This window comes from Labrus mixtus, chromosome 9, assembly GCF_963584025.1.
Source record: "Labrus mixtus chromosome 9, fLabMix1.1, whole genome shotgun sequence".
Lineage (NCBI taxonomy): Eukaryota > Metazoa > Chordata > Actinopteri > Labriformes > Labridae > Labrus > Labrus mixtus.
This window is the reverse complement of record NC_083620.1, coordinates 11,170,350-11,184,932: the sequence shown is the minus strand read 5'-3', so window position 1 is coordinate 11,184,932 and position 14,583 is coordinate 11,170,350. Positions and strand designations below refer to the sequence as shown.

Here is a 14,583-nt window from a genome sequence, read left to right as displayed (position 1 = left end):
AAAATCTAGTGGTGTGTATCTGTCTATTGAGGTGTTGGCTTTTGGATTTTTAGTCCTTCACTTTGGTTCGGACAGAGTATATGTGTAATTTTTGGAAAGATTCCTTTTGCAATAGACATGGATGGATTGATTCAGAGATTTAGTTCACACACTGCCATATAACTGATCACTTAACTTTTAGAAAAGTGTGATCGTCAGGCTAAATTTTCACTGTCAGCTACTTGAGGTTATAACCAAATACATGCAAAACAAATGACTTTTCCATCAGTTTTTCCTGGCAAATAAGTGGATACACAAATGTAAGCATGCATCATAGTGGTAATTGTGCCCACAAACATCAAAATGTTACATCAAGTGTACAATCTCTTGTCTGGGGTTTGCCTCCTAGGACACAAAAGTGAATGGTTGAACATCTTAGTCACCATGAAGCTATCATTTATGAAAAAGAGTCTTTGTTTAGATATATGAATCACTTTAAGCTGTTCTATGCATGAGTCAAAGGCTGTTGGGTAACGCCGTTGGTTTTCTGTCTGTAGATTTATAGAATGCCATTGTGTCCAGTCATGCGTCAGCACTGACTTTCTTATTAAATGCATTTCCATGATTTCACCCAACAAATGGAGGACATCATTTATACATATGTTGTCTTGTGAGAGGGGGTAATGTGTCATTTCTGAGGACAACAAAAGCAATTATGCATGTTCTTCCCAAAGATACAACAAAAACAGTTTTTAAAAAATGACAGTTTCATAAAGCCTCTGTCTTTTCATAGTCTTGGTGCCATCAGTTATTTTCACTGTTATGCAACTATTGTCCTGAAGTTAACTGTCATGAAATATAAGGTATACAGTAACAAAATAGTTTCCACAGCTCACTGATTAACACCAAGGTAATCAATTTCTAAGCAGAAGTTGCTAGTGAATTGAAAAGCATTCTCCCATTTGGACCTCAGGGAAGCCAATACATTTTCCCCTCATGTACTCGTCATGTTTACCACATTTATCAACAAGAACAAGTTAGCCATTTTTCTGTGTATTCATCTGATTGTGATTCTGAAAGCACTCATGTAACTGAAAACCAAAATAGATTAATCAACGATATGGTGTGATTGTGTGTTTATGTTTCTTTGTTTACGTTTTTTGGGGGGCTTTTTGTGCCTTTATTGTAGAGACAGGATAGTGGATAGAGTGTGAAATTAGGGACAGAGAGAGTGGGGAATGACATGTGGGAAAGGAGCCACAGTTTGGATTTGAACCCAGGCCGCCCGCTTCAAGGACTACAACCTCTGTACATAGGACGTGCGCCCTAACCACTCAGCCATTGTTTATGTTCAATATACCCAAGCTTATTAGATTACTTGGCTTTAAAGTTTAGTGTTGCTGTTGTTGTCTGTATCGCATTAAACAGAGAGAAAAAATGCTTATTCAACCTATAGTCATGATTAATATAATTGGACGGGACAACACATTAGAAACACATGTCGGCGAAGGACAAATTGATTCAACAGCACCACAAATTGCAGCCTCCAAAAAGTGTATTTATTTGACCCAACAACTCTCGAAAACATTTTCAACTAAACTAAACATAATGACGCTCATGCCCCAGGGTTTATTTTAGGACTGTTGGATTAAACGGCATGAGCAAATGTAGAAAATGTATCTACTTAAGAGTATGGTTAATACATTAACTACAAAGAGCCGTCATGTAAAGTGGATAAAATGAACTGTTTATAGAAGTACAGCAAAATGGATCCAAATGTTAATAATATATATATTTTACATGACTGTTGACTTTAATAATTCTTGTGATATCCCTGTACCATGAATCATTGTTCTCTTTCTCTTTCTAAATAATGTTTTCCAAAGTGAACCTCTTTGATCACCAGTATCATAAACACATGTATACTGTTGTGTTGGCATAAGCCGTTTTCACATTCTCCCGACCTAGCCGTTCACATATGCTCCTCACAGCGGGGGACTATCCCTGTCAGAGGGGTGGGGGGATCGGGGGATTTCCTGAGGTAAGACGTGACGTAAATAAACAACACGGAAGTAGCGGCTGTAGCAACAGAGTCCGCTACACAACGTTATAATGAGAATATTTGCCTTTATATCAAAGCTATGTGTAATTCAATGACAACATCCACAAAAGAGAGGAGAACAACATACTGACGAACAGAAAACATAATGCAGCCGTTTAATTACGTGCATGGAGATCGTAGTGGTCGCGGGCAGACACTTTAGCTGGTCACTATATAAACGTCATTCTCTTCCCATTGGCTTGAGGTGAGCTCGAGTTGAAATCTCCGGTGTATATGCTGCCGCGTTCAGACATCAGCTCACTCAGACTTTCTGCTGATAAAATACTAGGGGTCTGGCCGGAGAAACTCTGGGTAAAGTCTGCACGAAAAATGCGGCTGTTTGCGTTCACACATAGACAAAAGTCCCTCCCGGTAGCCAAATCTCCAGAGTTTTTCAGGAGATTTCCGTATGTATGAAAAGGGTTTTAGTGTCAGCTTTAACTATGAGGCTTACTACAAACCAATCATTGTCTCTCTCTGGCAGGTAACCACATGCTGTTACGAGTGCTCCCCTCAGTCTACCCCAGACAACCAGATACCATCCACTGTCACCTAGGAAACCTCACTGCGATGATGTCACAGCTGGAGTCCCCAGAGCAGCAACACCTGATTAGACTGCTTCAACTTGTTGCCGAACAACATCCACTTGTGAGTGTTGGTGTTGTCTTTAATGTCTTATTTTCAGAATGAAAGAACAATGCACTCTAGAAGAATCAAACTATCGATGACACTTTCATAGCCTTTTTTTAAAGCCACATATGCAAATTGAATTAATTGCACTTTTACCATGGTCACTTTGCCAACAACTTGTCTTCAAATGATATGCATCATATTTTAAAAAAAGTTTTTAGTTTTTGTTTTTCAGCTTTGGAATAGTGAAGAAATTATGGACTCGTAACACCTTAAGGAAGTATCCTCTGCTCCATTTATATAGTATTATTTCATTTAAGAATAGAATAGAAGTTTATTTATGAAGCACATTTCATTACAGGTAAGCTCAATGTGCTTTACATTGAAGATTTAAAAAAAAATTAGGTAGTTGTATTCGATTAGACTGTGAGGTTTTATGAAATAAAAGCACAACCCAACAATCCAAACAAATCCTTTATTTATCTTGACTTTGCTATAAAATTAAGTATGTGTGTTGCTCTTTTTGGTAACATTTGCCTATGAGTCAAGTTTAATCAGACCAATAACCGATCAACTGGGCCATTCCGTGTAATGAGCTCATTTGGACATGCCAGAAAAAAGCCACTGGAACGTAGTTAGAAGTGAAGAAATAGGGCAGTGAATGTGGAGTAAACATTTCTCAGTAGGAATTCTCTTAATCCTGCCTATTTTGGAGCCGAGCTCCTGATGTTTAACATGAGGGGAAAGTACCTCATAGCAGCAAACAGAGCACTTTTCGCTGAAACATGGACAGGCTCACTCACATGTAAAGCACTGGGGAGACGAAACCAGCCATCTGGAGTTATTCTGGTATCCACCCCCCACACAGACACATAAAATATTTCTGTTGTGATTGTACCAAAGAACCGGCATCCCAACATCAACTGACTGGAAGTGACTAACTATGGAAAAGATAAAAAATGAAAGTCTGAAATTGCATAACTTGTGTGATTATTCAGACTTGTTAAGAAGCAGCGGGAGGGATGAAAATGTTTGGCATTGTTAGTCTGATCCTGTCTCGTGCAGTCCAGTTAATGAGGAGGAACTGTTCATTCACTCAGTGTGTCCAAACAGTCCTACAGTTAAGCTTTTGTTTATTATTGGTCACCAGTCCCTTCATCCCGCTCCAAGGTCTCTCCTCTTACCGTCAGCCTTCATTAAGGACACATCGAGCCCCTCTGTGGTGGTTACTGTTTCTAAGTGCTGACAGGGTTACTGCTTTGATCCGAAATAATGAATAACACTTTAACCTTCTTCTCCCTCTCGATCTTTGTTTCTTCTTACTCCTTCAGATGTTGAGCCCTCAGGTGCCTGCATTAGTCAGTTACCTAGAAGACGAATCCTTTACTGAGGCCCTGCTTGGTGCGCTTGTGGACGTGTCACAGGCCAGCCCTTCCTCACTGGTCAGCTTTTTGCCAACACTAAGGATTTTGGGACAGCAATACCCTGCTCTGCTGGGTCATGTGGCCAAAATCCATGGTGCTGTGGGTATCATAAGTGAGGTACAAAAATGCGCGCACACTCATTCACTCACACACACAAATTAACAAGGGCTCGATAATTTGCAGCAATGATTTCCATATTATGATTAAAGGAAGTTTGTGTTGAAGAAGCACAGAGATTAAGATGCACTTGCATACACATTAGTTGTTTATAATGTGTATTCAAAGTTAAGCTTTCTGACTGTCTGCCCCCATTTTATTTAAAATAAAATAGTGTAGTGTGTTACCAAAGAAGTACAGAAACAATTGATTGATTGTTTCAACGTTCATGTTGAGGAAAATTGAATAAAAGGGAAAGTATAAATGTGCATCTTAACTTCTTACTTTTTTAAATAATCATGTTCAACTGGTGTATGTAAGACATTTTCTGCAGGAAAAGTTTTTGTGTTTGGCTAATAAACGTAACAAGAAAAAATACATTAACCATTTAAAAAATAATGGCATGGGAATTAAACTATCAAAGCACCTGAAGTCTGCTTTGTCTGTTGGTAATTCCTATCTCTCTAACAAACAGACAAACACACCAAAACAGGAAGGAGTGATTATTTCTATGTGGATAGGAATCGGCTCCACTCTCACATGACTTCCTCTCTGTTTTCCTGCCAAGATTATCACACACAGTTAAACACTGGACAGGATGGGCCGGTCCTCAGGTTTTCTCTGCTGTCTAACACTTACATCAATGTCTAATTGGAGCATCTGTCCTACACATACACATGATCTATGCTATCCTCATCGGTTGAGGAAAATCTTATTTGAGGGATCAGTCAAGAGGCATATCTGTTTGCTAAAGCCTAATGGTGCAAGCATAAGATAACTTATAAGTGCTTAATATATAACTGACGGGGAAATATGTTCTCATTTTCATCTGATCTTTACTTGTATGAGTGAACTTCCTGCCTTGACTTGTTTAAAACTATTTCCATGTATTTGTTAGCTTAGGTATTCATTTCTTATAGTTTCTTTTTTTTTTACTTCTACTGTTACCTTTTTTTTTGAAGACTTCAAGTGTCTTTGATTTTGTCAGGGTGGGCTAAAGTAGTCCATGTGTCTCCTTTTGGCTGACCCATGGGTTAAACACTTGGCTGACCTCAGGATTGGCTGCTCATTTGCCTCTAATTGATTTCTTTAACAGTGTTTTAGCCATTAGCTGGCAGTGATTTGGCCCCTCAACAGAAACACTTGAGCTGTTAATTGCAGGTTAGTTAGATAAGCTATTGGAGTGAATATAAGAGGCCATTTCTGCCGACTGATGGGCCGCAGAGGGAGGCTATGATGTAGGCTGTCACACTCACACAGTGGAATGTCACTTGTTACATAGCTCGTCCTTGAACAAACTCAGCACTGTTTCCAGTGTCCAAGCACATTTAAAGCACTGCCATCTTTAGTTGCCTTAGGTAGATATAGACTTTTTAAAGCAAAATAATAAAAAACTTGTATTGAGCATGAATACTTAGTAATCCATGATCGCCCACGCAACACTGTGTAAAGATGATGTCACATATTTGCAGTGTGTAATGTGTGTATGCAGAGTGATGATGGTGACAGCAGGCAGCTCCCACTCTATCTTTTCCTCTGGGACCTTTTAAGGAGGGTTTACCTCAATTAAGGGGAATTAGGGAAAGGGAAAACTATGGCATGACAGTCTTCAGATGATGCATGCCCCTTCAGATACACACACTACACACATACACAAACCAAACACACACGCTGACACATGTGATGGTGCTGGAAACTATAATAAAGTTTTCTAAACTGCCCCAAGGCAACCTTTTTCTCTGAAGGCCTCAATCTTCATGTCGCAGAACCTGCCGACTCAGCTTCAGAGACGACACAAGCACACACAAACACACACACATAGTTGTTCAGACCTCACTGCACTGTCTTTCTTCACATTGAAACCATTTGGAAAATGACCCGTGTTTTCTGGGAAATGCCTCCACAGAGGCCTCCTGGTGATGGCAGTGGAGAGTACCTCCTGTGGGTTTCATGTTTGTGCCCCACACACGCTCACACACACATGAACACACACACTTCTACCTAATGGAAACAGGATTGCACAACTCACTATCTGGCTTCTTTTACCCCTCAACGGGAATTCCTCTATATTATGTTTCTGGACTTATTGCCTGTTAGATCAGTATACATCATCATATTAATCAAACATTCGGAGAAACAAACCCCTGTTCCCTTTATGGAGTCAAACCCAAAAGTCTTGTAATACATTTTTTCAGTTTGAGAAAATTCTGAATTTTGTTGGGCGTCAATGCCCTTTATGAAAGACGTTTTGAAAGACTGAAATTAGTTTTGGTCTCGCTCAGCACTTTAGTCTTTTTTTATTATTTCCTTCTCTTTGTCTGTTAATTATATGGACAAAACATCTGCACAGCTTCTTAATATCATGACGCTCTCGCCACCGTTAATCAGCTGTACTAAATGTACATCACAAGAAGTCTTAAGTAAACAAATTCCAGGCTGTTGTAGTGTGACTGTATCAACCAGGAGTTTGTTTATTTCTTTATACATGCTATAAAACATAATGTAATACACAAAATGAATATTTAGAGAAGGGTTTTCAAGCAGTGGTTAAAAACACAGCAGCATGTTTAAAGCAATAGTTCCCAAAACAGAGGTGAAGGCCATCTCAAGGGGTCGGAGATGGTTATTATTTCACAAAATACTGGATCGATTTTTTTCTCTTATGGTCTATAAAAACTTCCAAATAACAATTTGAGTCTCTTTGCTCAAAGCTCATAAAACTGTTGAAACTTAGACAAGGGTCCAAAGTTAACTTTGCTTTGAAGCATTACATGCTAAAATGATCATGAATAGCTGGCATGGAGGCAGAATATGATATCCTAATGGGTCATTTTAAAAGTGAACAGGCCACTGGTGTGGAGAGTGATCATAACTCCAGGAATAACATGTTTTATGCCCCTGGTGCAGCAAATACACTAGTTTTACAAACAGCTGGATATAATGACATACTATTTGTAGTTAAACAAATATTTGAATTGACAGGAATACTTTGATTCATTTTTGATGGATGTATGCTCGTCCTGTATTCGTTAACATTGTGTGATATATAACAAGGTTTAAATCAACTCTCCCTCAGGACACATTCATGTAAACCTATATGTAGTAGTTGCCGGAAATAATGAATGCACCCTGGGGAACAACACACACGTTCAGGCACACAGTGGTTTCTCCAGGAGACTTTTTAAAGAGAGTTGTGTGCCAGACTGTAGTTCCAGAGGAAGCAGGGAGATCAGAAATCTGATCTGCAATCAGGAGAAACTAAGCGACCAAGCAAACAAGGGAAGAAGAAAAAACAACAGGTCAGTGAGCAGAAGTGAACTAGCCAGTTACTGGAGTAATGAAGTGGTTTCCTTTTCTTTAATTGTAGGTGAGTCATTCGATATTTAATATAAGTTCAACAGATATTTTTCTTGCACACAAACATTTGCTACTGCCAGAGGAGTTTGACTCCCAGCATTTTCCGTTATTAAGATAATCAAGTGATAGAAATGCACGAGCCAAGTTGTGTTTCTGTGTTTGTGTTTTGGAAGACAAGGCAGAAAAAGGATCTCTTTTTTTTTATTTTTTTCTCTGACTCACCTTTCAGATCTGCACCTTTGAGTTATATCTGTTCCCATGCCATCATTTTTTGGAGATCATGAAAATGTATAATTAAGATATAAGATATAATTTGGAGTAAAACCAGAGTTGTATTCAGGACATCAATTCATAGCCAAGTGTTTTTCGGCACAATTAAACACGAACAAAGGCATCATATGACCTGGCAGGTTTCTAATAGAAGAACTGTTAAATGTCTCACTTTCAAAGTGTCAATGTTGCAAGTTCTAATCATGCTGTAGTGGTTGGATATATTGTAGTGAGTCCTTACAAAGTAAAAATTGTCTCAGCAATAAAACCGATAACTACAAAACAGTCGTAGTTCACTAGTGCACATCTTAGTGAACTCTTGCTACCTGCAAACCGTGCTCCAGGCAAGCTTGCCTTTTATTTATGTCTAAGACTTCACAAAGTCCTAAATACATACCTGACATGGGGTTTCTAGCTGAGTCGAGTCCTGCCTTTTATGGTAGTTCAGGCATCCACGAATAAATTCAAAAGATTCACAAGGAAGTGTAGCTAGTGAAACATGCCCACACTGTGCAGTAAAATGCATTCTTGTGTGATCGTTACAAGATGTGCTTAAAGTCTTTAAGCACAGGAAGCTATGTCTGCATTATGCTCCACACATAGAATAACCATCATGTCTCTGAGTCAAAGGAGGACATGGATGTCTTGTGTTCTTCTGTCAGTCCAAAGAGTGTGAGGCTTTACAAGCATTTGTTGTTGTTTTTATCTGCCTTGGTTCTACCTTTAAACACCTTGTTCATCTGTTGTCACAATGATTTCTGTGTTAACTGGTCGACAACACTCATAAACGTGTCTTTTTGGTTAAAGGGTAATCCAAAATGGGTGAGGATAAGACCTCAAATAGAATATCATTTGTTTTTTATGGCATTTACATTAAAAAAATGGATCCAAAACAGTATATGAACGGAATTAGTACATGTTCAATAGACTTTGATAGTGCTTTTCTAGTCTTCTGACTACTTAAAGTGATTTTACACCACATGTCACAATCACCCATTCACACCACAGTCGCACACTGATGGCAGAGACTGCTACGAAAAGAGTCAAACTGCCAGCGCCGTCAGCTTAACAGCGAGAGCTATTTAGGGTTTCGGTGTCTTGGCCAAGCACACTTCAACACTTGACTGCATGAGGAGTTGTGTCTCACCTTTTCCTCTTGAGACACAAATCACACTGAGCCACAGCTGCCTCTTTGTTTGAAAAGTTGTTTGAGAGTACAACAAATTCACATGACATAAGGTTTTTAATTTTTTTAAGTAAGTCATTAGGGTTGTGAAAAAAAAAAGATGAGATTTGGAGCCAGAGACCTCCAGATCTTCCACAAATGAGCTATTTCGGCTCTGGATACAGTTTACAAAAAGAGTGGCTGAAAATAACAATATGTGTTTATTTAGTAGATATTACAAAACCAGATGGAAAAGTGAAGCCCTTTGGGAAAAGCTGAGTGCATACTGCTTGTGTTTATATTAATATTTACATTTTTTGTGTCTTAACATAATAAGTTACAATGTAAAACAAATGTATGTTAAGTTTGATAAAGGTCACTGTTTACTTATAAAAACACATTAAGTCAATCAATTCCTTCAAGGTATATTATAACACAACACTGGTCATATTGTTAGTCACATGCAGTACACTCCATAACAACCACAACATTAAACTGAATGTATTTGTACAATAGAACAAACTGTTTGAAATAATATTATGTCTTCATTTGTTTCCTTATTTACATCTCCCTCTGCTCACCTGTTGTCTCCAGACTCACGCTCACAGCTCATTGGTTTACCTGGTGTCCCTACTGGGCAGCATGGAGCATAGCATTCACCACACTCTGCTGCTGGAGATCCGAGCTCTGACGGACCGCTATCCTTCTGTACTGGGAGGCTGTGGCAAAGACCTCTACAGGATGAGCAACTCGTTCACTGCTATAGCCCGACTGTTGGGGAGGAAACTCGAGGAGAGCACCGACACCCAATGCCGGTTTGAAGACTTATGGATTAATTAGTTACAATAAGGCATGACACTTTTATGAATCCTCTCTTCTAACTCCTGTTAAGAAGCATAATAAGGATATTTTGCAAAATGTTAAACTTTCCAAAACCAAAAACTGTTCAAAAAATCTTCTTTTGAACAGGCAGAAACTGCACTGGAAGTCATATACACACCCCATTAACACACATTTACAGCAGAAATTCATATATTTACAGCCTGGTTTCAAAATAGGAAATAGGTCCGATTAGCTCATGACTCGATCAGCTCACACAGTACGGGGGGTTTAAAGTTTTGATAACTCATCCGTTTAGATTGCATGAAGGATAAGTGTTGGTCACAAGGGCACGTAGCTGACCTGATTGACAGGTGAGTGCGATATAACAGTTTGTCAAGAAGCTTAAAACCCTCCTCAGCTCCAGCTCTCAGCCTGTCATGAGGTTGACTGAAAATTAGCTTGAGACAGCATTTCCAGCTTAGCGACAGCCATCAATTCAGAGACTCCAAAGCCCCCTGCAACACTGCTGATGTCACTCGGGCTTTGTCAATTAATATTTACAGTCTATGATACAGCACTAAGATTTAAAAGGGAAGTAACTGTCCAAAGCAATTATCAGATCATTTGTAACTTGTAACACCAGTGCTGTCTCAGTGCAGCAGTGGACTCTATAGTTTCCACTTTTTCTCAAGAATTTATGAGAGAAAGTAGGTAAGATATAAAAAGGGCACTTTATTTTGTATTTTTCTTAACTTGCTTGTTAATGGGACTGATTTAGTCCTGCATGAATTTCCCATATGAGTATTAAACAATGTTGATTTACTATGGGGTTGGGAGCTTATCTTGCAAGGCCTACTCCAATCAGATATATCAAACCACACACAGTTGTTATGAAGCAATTTCCGAAATGTTAGTCTCTCAAAACTGCTAATGAAGTATCTGTTTCAGTTGAATAAAAATACTGATCCTGTTCCAAAAATGGGATGAGCTATGTGTGTGTCACAGAGATAGTCAAGAGTTTTGAAACATAACAACAAAACCTTTCTTGCACAGAGCAAAGAGTTTGAACCCACAGATGCATCTGATTTGTGGTACTAAATAATATGGGTTTTTATCAACTCCAGTCACTGATCACTAAAATGTTTCTTATATGCAGGAATATCATCTGAAAACTTTTTACTGTTTTTATAAGGAATGGAAGTCACTAAAAGTGTGTATGTTTATGTCTTGATGTGCACGAGTTGAATGGGATTCATCTGGCTGCAGTGAGGGATTGACACGCACAGCCCTCTCCAAAATAAGAACATTGTGTGCAGGATCGGAGGCTTCCAAACACTTTGCTTGGGGTCTTGTGGAAAAAAGATTGCGGGAACGACAGATTGACAGAGCAAGGTTGGTTTGTTAGAGAGCAAGGGGGTGTCGACAGAAGAAAAACCACAAACGTGCAGTATGAAGTCCTCTTTCAACAAAGTGGACTGTTAATTAAAGATACAAAGGCCACTTGTAGGAATAAAAATAGAGACAGAAAGGAAGAGAGTGAGAGAACTGAAGGGAATAATTAGTTTGAGTGAGGGTTCAAAAGAGAGGAGACAGGCCTCAAAGCAACAGGCAGTGAAAACAAAGCACAAGAGAGGGGAGAAGGTGAAATGTGGCCAACAAAACCGTGTTAGAAGGAGGCACATGGTGGAGAAAAACAGAGAGCCAGTCATTGTGGGGAAGTGAGAATTACAGACCAGCTAGCAAGAGAGTGAGGGATGTTGGTGGAGAGCGAGATCGCCGTCCAAATTTCTCTGTCCAGCTCCATCTCACGTGCAATCCAACCCTTTGCCCTCTTCATGTATTTTTTACAGGGTGGACGAGGTGTGCCTGCTGTCACCCTGTGCATCTCTTCCAGTGGGAGGAGGAGGGGGAGGAAGGTCAGAGCAGCATCTGCAGGTGAAGATCCAAGCCTTCGAGGAGAAAATGGTGGAGCAGGATAGGGGAGAGGAGGAGGCTGATGGAGACTCTCTGCCAGCCCAGCGACGCTACAGCCTGAGCCAAGCCGTCAGGGAGGAGAGACGAGAGATGAGATTCAACAGGTAGGTTCATTTGTAACAGTGCACAGGTATCTGTGCCCTGACTGCATAGAAACAATTATATGAAGAATCAAATGTTATCATTAATGAGCTAAACCTCTTGTAGCCTAACCAGAGCAGTGATTTGATTAGAAGACTTGTAACTGACCCTTACATTAGCTTTTCTTGTCATTTTTTTGTCTTCTCTGTCCTACATTTGTGGTACTGTGTAGTAAGTGTTGCTTAACAGGTGACATGTAACCCTTTTGAGTCTTCAGATGTTGATGTCAACCACATAGTCATTGTTTCAAATCCATCACACAGGCACAGAGCTGAAAAAATAAACACATATCTATTCAAGTATCCTTTTTGACAGTGCTGTTTCATCACTGAGGCCAGGCATATGTTTCTGTTGCAGAACTGCTCAGCTATTTTTGGCCTTAAAAGGACTTAGTTTGACCTATAACCATCTTATAGAATTGTATTTACACATATGCTGAATAGCCTTTGAAGAATTCATGTCATGTTCTAAAGTGAAGATACTTTTAGTTTAAGGAGTACAGATCTCACTGTTTTTATGTAACGGTCTCTCTAGGTCAAAGAGCCTGGCCCTTCACGCTGTGCGCTCACGCTCCATCAACTCTGATAACGGGGATGACGGAGAGGGGGTGGATCAAAGCCCAGACAACATCTTCTCCAACACATTGGTGAATTTGCCTTTTGAAAACCAGGAAGCCCCCCCCACTGAGAGGAAGCCAATGGATGATGGCTCCATCCCTGTCACGGCTGCCGTGGACCGAGGGGTCAAAGAGGCTGAGAAAGGTCAAAGCAAAGACAAGGCCAGAGAGAAGGTGGAGCAGGGGGAAGTCGACAGACTCTTCATCCATTTGAGAGACAATATGGCGACAATCAGGGAGTTCTGTAAAGACATGGTGCAGCAGATCCCCATACCAGAGCAATGTGTGATAGAAGGTTAGTGAACATGATGAACAGCTTTGTCAGTGCATGTTTTCTATGAGGAAATTACCATAAATAATTTGATGAAAGTGTTTGGGTTGATGCAGTGTGTGGAGAAGTAAAGGGAGGCACACTCATGCAGAAGCAGGGTGTGTGAACCTTAATGAGTTTACAATGTGACGTGGTGGCTTAGGGTGATTAATGGTGTGGTATGAATACACTTCCCTTTGCCCTCTCTCCTTTTATTCTCACTCTTTATCTCACATACACACTTATGTATCGAGATGCAGCTTTGCACAACTCTGAGTAGGAATGATTAGTTTCTCATGAGCCTCGATCAGACAGGGATAAATGTCTTCAGGGGAAGTACTGTCATTTTAATAATGCATGTGCTGCAAGTGATTTTAATCCCCTCTAGAGGTAACATGAGCTGGATTTTGTCCTTCAACAGTACAAGTTACATTCTTGAATACATTTCTGTGTCCTCCATTAACACTTCAGTCCGAACTGATTGCATTTTGTAGTAAAATAAGTGATTCTTATAAATTCATACATTTTGGTAGCAGATAAAATTCAGTCCAGAACCTATTTGACATTGAAAACTAAAGAGAATTATAACTACTAGTTTGAAGCCCTTGTCCCCATGTACCATGTCCATGGTTGTCATTATATGCCTTCACAATGCTGAAAACAAACAGAAATGTTGTGGAACCTTTGTAGTTCAGAATCATAATAGTGTCATCTTAAAAATTTCAGGATAAAATGATTTATATCAGCATGTTGCAGCGCTCTGGAAAATATTGATAGACTTCTGTTTAATATTAGCCAACAAGCCTTGAAGGGTGTTCTATATATTGTGAACAGATCCCCTGGTTTTTACTACACAGGACATACATTAAGCATGATCAATTGCTGGATTTGGTCTGTTGATAGGACTCTGAGTATTACCAAATCTATGATCATATGGAGTTGCTGACCTGCTCTTAATCCAAACTGAAAGAACGCATGTGAGCCAAACTCTATGGGTCCGATGTCATGGAGCTAATTTGTTTTAACAGAAAAATTAATCAACATATAGAGGCAGAGGACTGTTTTGAGGTGGGTAGGGTCGTTATATTCAGTTACATCAATTCAATGTGGTCAGTTTAAGTAGAACCAGATGAATGATCCGCATACATATGTAGTTAGCATGAAGTAAATATATATAATATAAATTAGTTGTATAAAGTTGTGTGTGTGCACGCATGAATTTATGCTAAAGATCAAACAGTGTGTGCTGGTTAGAAACCACAGGGTCAAGCAGATCATGTTAAAAAAAAACAATGAAATGAGAAACCTCTTACTTTTTCAAACTAATCTAATCCATTTTCTAAAACGTGGTAAACATGTCATTCTTGTCATGTTCAGTGATTTCATCTTTTATTTTCATTTACGTCTTGAGATTTGTTCTTATTTTATATCCATCAGTTCTATTTGCTTCTCTTGATTCAGGACTTTGCTGCCGTCTTTGAGCAGAGTCTGTTCTAATCTCTCCTGTATAGAATCAGATTTGATCAATTTTAGAATCATGTCATGTAAATCATATAGTTGCATTGAGAAAATACCAACATAAAAAATCCAGGAATCCATTTGAAATATGAGGTGCATATTTGACGAGGGCCCAATTGT

General features: G+C 39.3%; 1 protein-coding gene across 2 annotated transcripts in view; it reads left to right on the top strand.

The window, feature by feature from the left end:
• The window catches only part of veph1 (ventricular zone expressed PH domain-containing 1), a 70,523-nt gene that overhangs the window by 31,574 nt on the left and 24,366 nt on the right, over positions 1 to 14,583 (top strand). For both annotated transcript variants that reach the window (XM_061046246.1, XM_061046245.1), the window contains 5 exons: positions 2,565 to 2,728; positions 4,042 to 4,251; positions 9,677 to 9,897; positions 11,755 to 11,982; positions 12,554 to 12,930. In XM_061046246.1, the coding sequence (XP_060902229.1) occupies positions 2,565 to 2,728; positions 4,042 to 4,251; positions 9,677 to 9,897; positions 11,755 to 11,982; positions 12,554 to 12,930 (1,200 nt within the window). The remainder of the gene's footprint in view (positions 1 to 2,564; positions 2,729 to 4,041; positions 4,252 to 9,676; positions 9,898 to 11,754; positions 11,983 to 12,553; positions 12,931 to 14,583) is intronic.